The sequence below is a fragment of the Oncorhynchus masou genome, chromosome 30 (genome assembly GCF_036934945.1).
Source record: "Oncorhynchus masou masou isolate Uvic2021 chromosome 30, UVic_Omas_1.1, whole genome shotgun sequence".
Lineage (NCBI taxonomy): Eukaryota > Metazoa > Chordata > Actinopteri > Salmoniformes > Salmonidae > Oncorhynchus > Oncorhynchus masou.
Genome location: NC_088241.1, coordinates 55404892 through 55417394, shown reverse-complemented (window position 1 = coordinate 55417394; position 12503 = coordinate 55404892). Strand labels below are relative to the sequence as shown.

The window sequence follows — 12503 nt, the reverse complement described above, 5'->3', positions numbered from 1 at the left end:
TAGATCATTCTGGCGTCTAATAAAGGCATAAAGAGGAGTCAAGATATGCGCACGGACATTGAAAAACGGGGGGGGGGGGTGTCATTGCTATCTATTCATATACTTACCTTCAGACTGCTTGGAGAAAATGATCAACTGCGTGGTTATGTAAAATACATTTGTGAAAAAGAACGCAGTTTCAAATTGAAAACAGTCTTCTTCACAATTAAACACATGTGAATAGATTGATTTTAACACAACAATTATCTGTTATAATCGGCACCTTTTAATAATGTAGTCGTGCGGTTTCGTAAGGTAGGAACTAATCTGACACTGCTGGTCTTTGATCGAACAGTGAGAAGTGTAGCACAGTTGGTCCCATCTTGGCTACATTGTAATTAGAGCGGAGAGGGAAGCAAACGCGTCGATATTACAGCTGCTGTGTCAGGTACAAAAATACCTCTACATTTTGTTGTCAACTCCATATTCTCGAGCTAAAAAACTATGTTTAGGTTGAGTATTGTATGCACTCAGTTCGTGTGTTACTCGTTAAAATAATTGTCTTATTTGTTGGCGAAACCTGTCACCAGATAGCTAGCTGTCGACAACTAACAAATGCGTTGCGCATTCAAAATGACAGCTCGCCGCTTTGAAAGGCAATGTGAAACTGGCGTATAGGTGTGAAGATTTTTTATTAGTTGGAGACGCTTATTTCTGTTGCAATGGTTAGGCGACGATTTTTTTTGTCCTCTACATAGTGAATTTACATGGAGCCCGACTATTCTTTGTCATGTCCCTCCTCCGACGTGGCTGTGTGATCGTTCCTGCGTCGGTGATTGGTAGCTAGTAGGATGACACTAGTGTCAGTTTTTTGGTCCTTTCTCCTGTGTTCTCCAACATGGCATGTTTTGTAGAGGCTGGAATATTTCTCTAAATGGCATGATTGTTGCCAACTGAATATTCATTGCGGTCTATTGGTGTGCCATCGATGCTGTTGTGTGGAGGTTATGAATCTAAGGTTAGCCTGCTAGATGTCGGAACTCAGGTTTGATTTTTGTAGCCGATTTACTAAGTAGTTGATCAGCGACTAGTGCGGGCGGAGTAGAGCTCCGTCACAAAATGAAGTTGATAAAAGACTGATTTCAGCACCCAAAGAATAGTCCGCAATTACACAGAGCAATGTCTCAGCCGACCTCTCATCCCACAGCAGAATGGATAGTGTTGTTTTGACATGGTTTATAGCAAAAGGTGGGGACACACACGTTTTAATAAAGTGAAGGCGTCTGATGTGGTAATGTCACAATTGCATTGATCGTTAAAAAAACTGTTGACCTGAGGTTTTTCCCCAGGGAATTTGATGGTCTGTAAAGTCTCGTTCTCATCCATGTTTGTCAGTTGTATAGAATCAAATATCCGTGATCTCAACTTAATGATTGAATGATGGATGTATTACTGAAGCAGTACCCAGGTAAGTTCCAGCCAGGTGTTCCACATTTCTGACACCCCACCTACCGCCCTCTGTGTGCCACAGCGGATTCCATGGTGATGGACCCTCCTAGCGGGCGAGACGAGCGGCGGCGTCAAGCAGAGCGTCTTCGAAGGGAGGAGGCGTACTATCACTTCATCAACGAGCTGAGTGAGGAAGAGTACCGCCTTATGAGAGACAGCAACCTGCTGGGCACACCTGGTGAGAGGAACCTAGTACACCTAACTTTACTAGAACCCCTAACGCAGGGTTGCATAGCTCCAGGGCAGTGGTGTCTGCTGGTTTTCCTCATTGTTTTTAAATAACTGGCTAATTTGTACCAGGACAACCACGGGGTGGCAAATCCAGTCCTTCAGTGTCCTGATTGGTCTCACACTTTTGCCCCTCCAGCACACCTGACTCTAATAATCAACTAATCATGATCTTCAATTTAAAATTAAATTAGTTTAATCAGCTGTGTTTTCTAGAGATGGAGGAAAGGTGTGACCACTCCGGCCCCTGAGGACTGGAGTTGCCCATCCCTGCCTTAACCAATTAGTGGTGCTAATTAATGCCATGGAGAAACAATAACCATAGGACTGCAGCCCTGTCCCAACCCAATAGACTGAAACCTGCTAATGCACCCTAATATAGGCCTACACACGTTGTGTAATAAAACTCACATTTTTATAATGTAATGGCTTCATGTTGGCTAATAAGGGCTGAACATGAATCTGGACAATCAAGCGTATAAGTCCTCCATCTTGACCTAAAAGGGGACATGTTGTTCCCCAGGTGAGGTGACAGCGGAGGAGCTACGGCAGCGCCTAGACGGGGCAAAGGAGCGTGTGTCATCTCAGCCCCGCCCTGAACCACTCCCACAGAACACTGAGGCCGGAGAGGAGGAGGGGAGCAGCGTTGAGGGGGAGGAGAGCGAGGGAGGGGCAGGTAGGAATAGAGCTATAGCGGTGGTCTTGGTTCTATGGGCTTATAGGGCTGTGGGAAATTAATGCTAAAGGGTCTGTATAACTTAACTGACAGATTGTTATGGGTCTCAAAAGGTTCATGGCCTAATTGCTGCTGTATACTCACTCAGTTCATTTGATTTATTATTGATCAAAGTATTTCTTGATAATTACAACTGACTCTGTCTGTATAGCTACTGCTGAGCCCGGAGCAGAGACGTCTAACGGTGACTCACTGCTGGAGTGGCTGAACACCTTCCGACGCACAGGGAACGCCACGCGCAGTGGCCAGAGCGGCAACCAGACGTGGCGCGCGGTCAGCCGCACCAACCCCAACAGTGGAGAGTTCCGCTTCAGCCTGGAGATCAACATCAACCATGAGCAGCCAGAGCCAGGGGAGCACAGTGATGCCCCAGACCCCTCAGAGCTGTCCCCTGTCCCCCCTCCATCCACAGCCTCCTCAGCCTCCATACGCACTGCCCCCTACACTCCTGCCCGGCCCTCCCCCTATCCCTTACCTCGAGCCACCCAGGGCAGGAGGGCTCAGATCCGCCGTACACGCAGTAGTACCACCATCCCTCTGACTCCCGCACCCCTCATCACACCCCTGCCCCCCCCTACTGCTCTAAGCAGTACAGCAGCCCTCAACCTCCCACCACCCCCAGTACCCATCACCCCCCTTATCCTTCAGGATCAAATAAGCCCTCCACAGCTCCAACCCCCAAGCAGTGCTTCCTCCCCAGGGGAGGGGCAGGATGAGGGGGTTCCTACCCTGGACTTCCCCCGTGTACCGCCCCAGTCTGTCCCCCAGGTGGCGTCTGTGGGGCGTGAGCCTCGTAGCAGCAGGACTCGATCTCGCGGCCGGACCCGCAGGGCTGCAGCAGGAGGTGGAACTACCTCCCGGTCGTCTAGGAGACGCAGCCGCTCCCCTCTTCAGAGAAACCCCGCCCCTAACTCGGCTATCTTGCCTCCTAGTGGTGGGAATGGAAATGGTGTCTCTAATAATGGCCACACTGCTGAGCCCGGAAACAGAACTGCTTCTGTCTCCATGGAGACCGGTGAGGCCGTGTCAGAGCCGGCTGTACTAGCAGAGCCTGGCCCAGAGGCAGGTGAGCAGGAAGGAGAGGCACACTCGGCCGGGTCGGGGGGTGCAGGGGGGGTGCGGCGCCACCCCACCATCATGCTGGATCTGCAGGTGCGGCGCATCCGACCGGGAGAGAACCGGGACCGGGACAGCATCGCCAGCCGAACCCGTTCCCGGGCCCGCGCCGCCGAGAACACTGTCACCTTCGAGAGCGACAGCGGGGGCTTCCGGCGCACAATCTCCCGCTCGGAGCGAGCCGGGATCCGGACCTACGTCAGCACCATCCGGATCCCTCTGAGGAGGATCAGCGAGACTGGATTGGGGGAGCCCAGCTCCACCGCCCTGCGCTCCATCCTCAGACAGATCATGACCGGCTTCGGGGAGCTCAGCTCCCTCATGGAGACGGAGGCTGACGCTGAGACCACCGAGGGTACTCCCGGTCACCAGGACCCTGCAGGACCCAATGCTAACACCAACACCACACAGACCTACCATAGCCACAGTAATGAGAGTGGAACTGTGGCGGGAGGCCAGGCAGGAGAGACAGAGACTGAGAGAGAGGGGGGGGGTGATGAGGAGGAAGGAGTGCATGGGAGGTTAGGTGGGAGTGACAACAGTGGAATCCCAACCCCCGACGACGGTCGGCCGATGAGCAGGGATACAAACAACCTGGTAGAGAACGGCACGCTGCCCATCCTGCGGCTGGCCCACTTCTTCCTGCTCAACGACGAGGAGGACGAGGAGCACCCGCGCGGCCTGACCAAAGAGCAGATTGACATACTAGCCACGCGCACCTACGGCCAGGCCAGCCTGGAGGGGGAAGCGGGGCGCGCCTGCAGTGTCTGTATCAACGACTATGCCCAAGGGAACAAGCTGCGCCGCCTGCCCTGCGCCCACGAGTTCCACATCCACTGCATCGATCGCTGGCTCTCTGAGAACAACACCTGCCCCATCTGCAGGCAGCCCATCCTCCCTGCTCACCAGGACTGACCCTGCCCTGACCCCTTGAATCCCCTGACCCCAGAACACCACCGGCTCCACCTCGACCCTGCTGGCCGAACTGAGCATGCCCGAGCAGAGAGGACGGTACATGTACATAGCGCTTTAATGTTTTCATTTACCATTGAAATATTCATTGTGTTCACTCTGAAATGGTAGAACCCAAAGGGGTGGGGGGTGGCTAATGCAGAGAATTAAAGTGTTATTTTTTTAGACTTATTTTCAGCACCTTTGTTTTTTTTAAATGTATTTTCTTGTCTTGTTCCTCTTCGGCCTCTGTCACGATGCTTCTGAGGTCCACATTTACAGATAGCACTTAGCTTAAAGAGCTACTATAGCTAGCCGCTGCTGATCAGTCTCAAACTCTTTCACCTGATAAGCTGTGATGTCACAAAATGGACTACAGCAATCAGTCAGTCGCTTCTGTAGATTTGATTTGGTTGACGATGTGTAAATATGTCACTGTGTTTTGGGGTTGGGAAGAGTCATACTCGTTGCATTTTAAGCAGAAAACACTAAGTTAGAGCGAATATTGGAATCCTTCAATTTAAAGCTCCAACAACCCTTTTTAAAGTGTCCTCAATCATGTGTATGTGTTTGGACAAAGGCTATTGTGGTTCTATTTGACCTTTTTAATTACATTTTACTTGGCCAGTGATCCCTAGGATGTTGATGTCTGCCTACCTGTTCCAGCTCTTTAAACCTAGCCATTGAACCCCATAGATCCACGGTGGATGTCCAATAGTTCTTCAAATTAGTTTCAGCCTTTGTCACTATTAGTAACACAAGTCAGAAAGAAACATCTAAAGCAAATAAGTGTGTGAGGTAATTTAGCAGCAAGCACTTGTAGTTGGACTGGTCTGTTAAGGAGACAGGCTAATAATGCAATAACATGAAGGAGGAACGGAAGGACCGTTTTGCGTTGTTAAATGTTTAAACTTTATAGTGCTGTTCTCTTGTTTACTCCTGGGCATTGATGAATAATTAATCTGTTGGGAGATGGAGAGTATCTGTTCTGTAGTGCGCTCTCCCCCCTATCCCCAGACTCCTAAACTCCTCAATCATCATCTCCCACTCTTCTAACGCACACGTGTCAAACTCATTCCACGGAGGGCAGAGTGTCTGTGGGTTTTCGTTCCACCATTGTACTTGATTGATGAATTACGGTCATTAATTGGTAAGGAACACCCCTCACCCTTGTTGTCTAGGTCTGTCTAATTGAAAGGAAAACCAAAAACCTGCAGACACTCGGCCCTCCGTGGAATGAGTTTAACACCCCTGCTCTAATGTCTGTGTTTAAAGCCCCTGCTTTGGGAGAACCTGCCTGTCATGGCCTGATTTCTATCACCTAAGTAATAGTTTCATGTTCACAAACCTGAAAGGAATGACTTGGTGAAAGCAAAATGGTGGAGCCTCCACTCAATCCATTTTCTACATGTATCCAATCCTTTCAGATCAGTGTCTTCCTCCATTAGCCTGGCTTAGATCTCAATTGGCTTTCCCTGCAGGCCGTATCACCCTGTTACCACCAGAGGCAGTGTTCACAACTACAGTATGACATGGTGAGGACTGGAGACCAGTGGTATTGGTGTCCATGTAGGGCAGGGGGGTTTAATGTCATTTTCATACTAACTTTGTTCCAAGCAGACTCATTAGACAGGGATGTGATACAGGAAACAATGCTCTTTCTGTACTGAAGTGTGTGTTTAGCGCTGAAAGAAGTGATAAAACAGAATGTCTAATATGGTTCTGGAGAAGCATCAGTCAGTCGCCTGAATGTCCATCTAAGAAAGAGAGGGTCTGTGGCCACCGAAATTCAGAAATGAATATTTATTCTGTTCCTATTTAATGAGAAACAAACTTTGAAATATTGAATGTGTTATGTGATGAGATTTTAAAAAACAGTTAAGATTAATATGTATTCTGTTACTATGTAATATAAATAAACACAAGGGGTTTCTTCTGCTCCTTAACAAGGGAATTAAATACAGCTTTGTTATGCCTGGAGTTAATTTGTGAGCTCTTTATTTGCTTCCCACTGGAGACTTTGTTCCTCCCACGGGACCACTGTCTTTTCCCACATCTCCAATGACATTGTCTCCCAGTGGTGTGAACAACTGTACCTCATATCATATCATGACAAGTCTGGGTTTTTACTTTAATTTGATTTAAATGGCTCTTTCTCTCAGTAGGCTAGAAGTTAACTCAGGCCTATGCAATTAGATGAACCTTACACTCACTAAGTAGGACAGTGAGGTTATGATTAAAGATGCACATGTGAAATGGTCATAGTACCGAAGTGCTAATAGCCATATTCCCTAGTAGTTCTCTATTTAGCCAACCTCTGAAGTGTTGGCCTTTCTGCGTCTATGGCCCGACTAGGCTTACTGACTGAGTTAGGCTATTCTTATGCTTGACGTGATATTAGACTGAACTTAGGGAACACACTCAGCTACATGAATGTCCAATTGAAGCAAAGTGAATCAGGATGAAGGAACGAGATTCACGCGAGGATCCTACTTATGCAACGGATCAGGCTTTTTGTGATCTTGGCCGAGGACGCGCGCACGCACGCACAAACACGTCTCACCCCTATGCGCGCTCTCGTCGCTGCTGAGCCGACCCATCGCCGTCCCTCGTCAAACGATCGAACATGATTCATCTCCCAGCGAACGCAGCCTTGTCCCGGGCCCGCATTCCCCCGCTTTGTACGTGAGCCACCGGCATGCCAGCGCCCCGGCCGCCCTCTTCCAGGCCAATACAGACCCCCGGCTCAAGATCAGGATGTACTTCAACCGGCGATCGAAGAAGATCCACAGCGAGGGAGGTAAGCATGACAAGAGGGGCGGAGGCATGTAGCCTATAGCACAGTAGCTTATCGTACAGCTCCTTTGGTAGCTATAGGGATCGAACTGGCAGTGACATAAACATTGCAGTGAGGACTTGGTTCTAATGGCACAATCGGTCCAATTCTATAGGCCTATGCGTGTTATATTAGTTGGGCTATAGGATTGGGATAGCCTTGTTGAGCCCAGGACTGCGGCACGGGTGGCGGTGCAGCTGCTTATTACGCCTGTCATATACAGTCAGTACAAACAACAGGGCTATTCTTGTGTTGGCACAGACAGACTCGGGATGGGGGCGCTGCGCTTCAACTGAACCAATTTCCAATGCTTTGTAATTATGTATTAATGATGCTGCAGATATGACAGTAAAGCCGGGTAAATGGAGGTTATTGCAGGTGAGCGGGACCGAGTTGTCATGGCCTCACTATAAACAGTGCTCGCACCCATTCTTTGCGCGTAATAGTCTATGTAGGCTAGCCTAGACATAAATGCCTATGTATTTTTCCAAGGAATGTCTTTCTATTCTCTGGGAGAGTTGTACAGGGTGCATACTGTCAGAATATTACTTTTTTCTGAGCACGTAAATTAGTTCGGCGGCACTGTGGGAGAGCTTAACACCTTCAATGACTTAAGGGGCACGTGACTATTTAATTGATCTTATTCTAAGCCCCTTGCCGGAAGGCCATCACCTGTTAAAGTCACGAGGAGCCCAGACAGGCGGACACCAGATATGTGCTTTTAGGCCTATATAGTTGTGCAGCATAATGTTGTTGTGTTTTGTTTTTTTGGGGGGTGGGGGCTATTCAATGCACCTTTGTCCCCGAAAAAAAAGTAATGCGTCACAGATGCGCCTTTTGCATTTACAGGGACAGCCGAACACATCGTTGCACTGCACCCTCCACACAGCGCATGATATGTCCACGGACTCTTATGCACACACAGAACGTCCTAGCGTGAATATTTGCATTTTGACTGCGTCAGGGAGTGAGTGCTGTGGGCCAAAATAGGTTTTTGGCCGAGCTGCAAGGATTAAAGGGGAGGAGGTCAGTGTTTTGGGAGATAGCTGGCATCGCCGCAGGGGCAGGTTTGACAGCGATGCCGCTGGAGATGAGAGAACAGTTTGTTTGCTCTTGCATCTATAGGGGCTTTAGAGGGATTGTCCTGGAAACTTGTGTGGCTGAATGTCCATGAGTGCTGGCACAAGTACATTGTGGGGCTGCTGTGTGTTTGTGTGTGACTGTGCTTTGCCTCCAGCAGGTTCCAGAAATAGAAAGCAGCTAGGGCATATTGTCAGGATAGAGAGAGAAGCGCCAACTGGGTCAGGTCAAATTGTCTCCAGGCTAGGGATCCCCATCAGAGTGAGAGAACAGCATCAATCTGTCTCCAGGCTAGGGATCCCCATCAGAGTGAGAGAGAGAACAGCATCAATCTGTCTCCAGGCTAGGGATCCCCATCAGAGTGAGAGAGAGAACAGCATCAATCTGTCTCCAGGCTAGGGATCCCCATCAGAGTGAGAGAGAGAACAGCATCAATCTGTCTCCAGGCTAGGGATCCCCATCAGAGTGAGAGAGAGAACAGCATCAATCTGTCTCCAGGCTAGGGATCCCCATCAGAGTGATCCCCATCAGAGTGAGAGAACAGCATCAATCTGTCTCCAGGCTAGGGATCCCCATCAGAGTGAGAGAGAGAACAGCATCAATCTGTCTCCAGGCTAGGGATCCCCATCAGAGTGAAAGGGAGAACAGCATCAATATGGTTTCCATACATGGACATCACTACTTCAACCCCAGATCATTAGTTAGTTCAGAAAATGGCTCTTACTCTGGGTTAATTAGTACTGTCAGGAGTCAAGACAGGAAGACACATCAAAGAACAACCCTTTGTAGACCTACCTTCTCAACAGACTCCACCACACACACACCTCAGTCCCTTATTAGACTCTCCTTCACCCTCTTGAAGGTGTGTCCGTGTCCCATGTGGCCAGTCACTGTGTTCTTTTGCAACTTCTCAGCTCTTTTTGGTTAACTTCAATCTTTCCCACAATCCTTTTGACCTGGACTTTTGCCATAATCACCCTGGTGGCCTCACTGGCCTGATCTGTCAAATACACTGATGACTGACAGATGTTTTATTAAACACATGTGCACCACAGGGGGTTGGGGAGGACTGGCACGTGGTCGTGGCAGGAGAAGAGTGATTGGAATGGTATCAAATACACTATATATATATACAAAAGTATGTTGACACCCCTTCAAGTTAGTGTATTCAGTTATTTGAGCCACTCCCGTTGCTGACAAGTGTATACAATCAAGCACACAGCCATGAAATCTCCATAGACGAATATTGGCAGTAGAATGGCCTTACTGAAGAGCTCAGTGACTTTCAGCGTGGCGGCGTCATAGGATGCCACCTTTCCAACAAGTCAGTTCGGCAAATTTCTGCCCTGCTAGAGCGGTCCCAGTCAACTGTAAGTGCTCTTATTATGAAATAGAAACGTCTAGGAGCAACAACGGCTCAACCATGAAGTGGTAGGCCACATAAGCTCACAGAACGGGACCGCCGAGTAATGAAGCGCATAAAAATCGCTTGTCCTCAGTTGCAATGCTCACTACCGAGTTCCAAACTGCCTCTGGAAGCAACGTCGGCACAATAACTGTTCATCTGGGAGCTTCATGAAATGGGTTTCCATGGCCGAGCAGCCACACACAAGCCTAAGATCACCATGCGCAATGCCGAGCTTTGGCTGGAGTGGTGTAAAGCTCACCGCCATTGGACTCTGGAGCAGTGGAAATGCATTCTCTGGAGTGATGAGTCATTCTTCACCATCTTGCAATCTGACAGACGAATCTGGGTTTTGGCACATGCCAGGAGAACGCTACCTGCCCCAATGTGTTGTGCCAACTGTAAAATTTGGTGAAGGAGGAATAATGGTCTGGGCTTGTTTTTCATGGTTCGGGCTAGGCCCCTTAGTTCCAGTGAAGGGAAATCTTAAAGCTACAGCATACAATGACATTCTAGACAATTCTGTGCTTCCAACACAACAGTTTATGGAAGGCCCTTTCCTGTTTCAGCTTGACAATGCTCCGTGCACAAGCGAGGGCATACAGAAATAGTTTGCTGAGGTCGGTGTGGAAGAACTTGACTGGCCTGCACAGAGCCCAGACCTCAACCCCATTGAAGACCTTTGGGATGAATTGGAACGCTGACTGAGAGCCAGGCTTACTCGGCAAACATCAGCGCCCGACCTCAATAAAGCGCTTTTGACTGAATGGAAGCTTCTAGTGGGAAGCCTTCTCAGGAGAGTGGAGGCTGTTATAGCAGCAAAGGGGAGACCAAGACAATGTTAATGCCCATGATTTTGGAATTAGATGTTGGACAAGCACGTGTCCACATACTTTTGATAATGTAGTGCACATCAAACACACGGTTTCAATGTGTTTAATGCCATTCCATTTACTCCGTTCCAGCCATTATTATGAGCCGTCCTCCCCACAGCAACCTCCACTGATGTACACACACACACACACACACACACACACACACACACACACACACACACACACACACACACACACACACACACACACACACACACACACACACACACACACACACACACACACACACACACAGGATGTGAGGGAAAGGGATGAAGAAAGAGAATGTCAAGTGTGTGCATGAAGTCCCAAAGTACAAAAGTCCCAAAGGACACATAGATAAGGTGTGTTCTGACAGGAGAGAGTGGCCTATCCTACATGTGACACATAGATACAGTGTGTTCTGACAGGAGAGAGTGGCCTATCCTACATGTGACACATAGATACAGTGTGTTCTGACAGGAGAGAGTGTCCTATCCTACATGTGACACATAGATACAGTGTGTTCTGACAGGAGAGTGGCCTATCCTACATGTGACACATAGATACAGTGTGTTCTGACAGGAGAGTGGCCTATCCTACATGTGACACATAGATACAGTGTGTTCTGACAGGAGAGAGTGGCCTATCCTACATGTGACACATAGATACAGTGTGTTCTGACAGGAGAGAGTGGCCTATCCTACATGTGACACATAGATACAGTGTGTTCTGACTGGAGAGAGTGTCCTATCCTACATGTGACACATAGATACAGTGTGTTCTGACAGGAGAGTGGCCTATCCTACATGTGACACATAGATACAGTGTGTTCTGACAGGAGAGTGGCCTATCCTACATGTGACACATAGATACAGTGTGTTCTGACAGGAGAGTGGCCTATCCTACATGTGACACATAGATACAGTGTGTTCTGACAGGAGAGTGGCCTATCCTACATGTGACACATAGATACAGTGTGTTCTGACAGGAGAGTGGCCTATCCTACATGTGACACATAGATACAGTGTGTTCTGACAGGAGAGTGGCCTATCCTACATGTGACACATAGATACAGTGTGTTCTGACAGGAGAGTGGCCTATCCTACATGTGACACATAGATAAGGTGCGTTCTGACAGGAGAGAGTGGCCTATCCTACATGTGACACATAGATAAGGTGTGTTCTGACAGGAGAGAGTGGCCTATCCTACATGTGACACATAGATACAGTGTGTTCTGACAGGAGAGAGTGTCCTATCCTACATGTGACACATAGATAAGGTGTGTTCTGACAGGAGAGAGTGGCCTATCCTACATGTGACACATAGATACAGTGTGTTCTGACAGGAGAGAGTGGCCTATCCTACATGTGACACATAGATAAGGTGTGTTCTGACAGGAGAGAGTGGCCTATCCTACATGTGACACATAGATAGGGTGTGTTCTGACAGGAGAGAGTGGCCTATCCTACATGTGACACATAGATAAGGTGTGTTCTGACAGGAGAGAGTGGCCTATCCTACATGTGACACATAGATACAGTGTGTTCTGACAGGAGAGAGTGGCCTATCCTACATGTGACACATAGATAGGGTGTGTTCTGACAGGAGAGAGTGGCCTATCCTACATGTGACACATAGATACAGTGTGTTCTGACAGGAGAGTGGCCTATCCTACATGTGACACATAGATACAGTGTGTTCTGACAGGAGAGTGGCCTATCCTATATGTGACACATAGATAAGGTGTGTTCTGACAGGAGAGTGACCTATCCTACATGTGACACATAGGTAAGGTGTGTTCTGAC

At 48.5% G+C, this 12503-nt stretch overlaps 2 protein-coding genes across 4 annotated transcripts in view; both read left to right on the top strand.

The window, feature by feature from the left end:
- The first annotated feature begins 340 nt into the window (after positions 1–340).
- rnf6 (ring finger protein (C3H2C3 type) 6) lies at positions 341–6499 on the top strand. Its single transcript, XM_064949437.1, has 4 exons — positions 341–427; positions 1511–1666; positions 2240–2392; positions 2604–6499. The coding sequence occupies exons 2-4, from the start codon at positions 1519–1521 to the stop codon at positions 4481–4483; spliced, it is 2181 nt and encodes a 726-aa protein (XP_064805509.1). The 5' UTR covers positions 341–427; positions 1511–1518; the 3' UTR covers positions 4484–6499.
- Positions 6500–7115: 616 nt separating this feature from the next.
- atp8a2 (ATPase phospholipid transporting 8A2) overlaps positions 7116–12503 on the top strand; it is a 78068-nt gene continuing 72680 nt past the window's right edge. For all 3 annotated transcript variants that reach the window (XM_064949434.1, XM_064949433.1, XM_064949432.1), the window contains exon 1: positions 7116–7319. In XM_064949434.1, coding sequence (XP_064805506.1) covers positions 7277–7319 — 43 coding nt within the window. In that variant the 5' untranslated portion in view covers positions 7116–7276. The remainder of the gene's footprint in view (positions 7320–12503) is intronic.

Excerpts from the sequence above, each read along its gene's own strand:
- rnf6 (XM_064949437.1), top strand. The coding sequence starts at position 1,519 with ATGGTGATGGACCCTCCTAGCGGGCGAGACGAGCGGCGGCGTCAAGCA. Across the intron at positions 1,667-2,239 it reads CAACCTGCTGGGCACACCTG|GTGAGGTGACAGCGGAGGAG; the intron begins GTGAGAGGAACC and ends GTTGTTCCCCAG. Across the intron at positions 2,393-2,603 it reads GGAGAGCGAGGGAGGGGCAG|CTACTGCTGAGCCCGGAGCA; the intron begins GTAGGAATAGAG and ends CTGTCTGTATAG.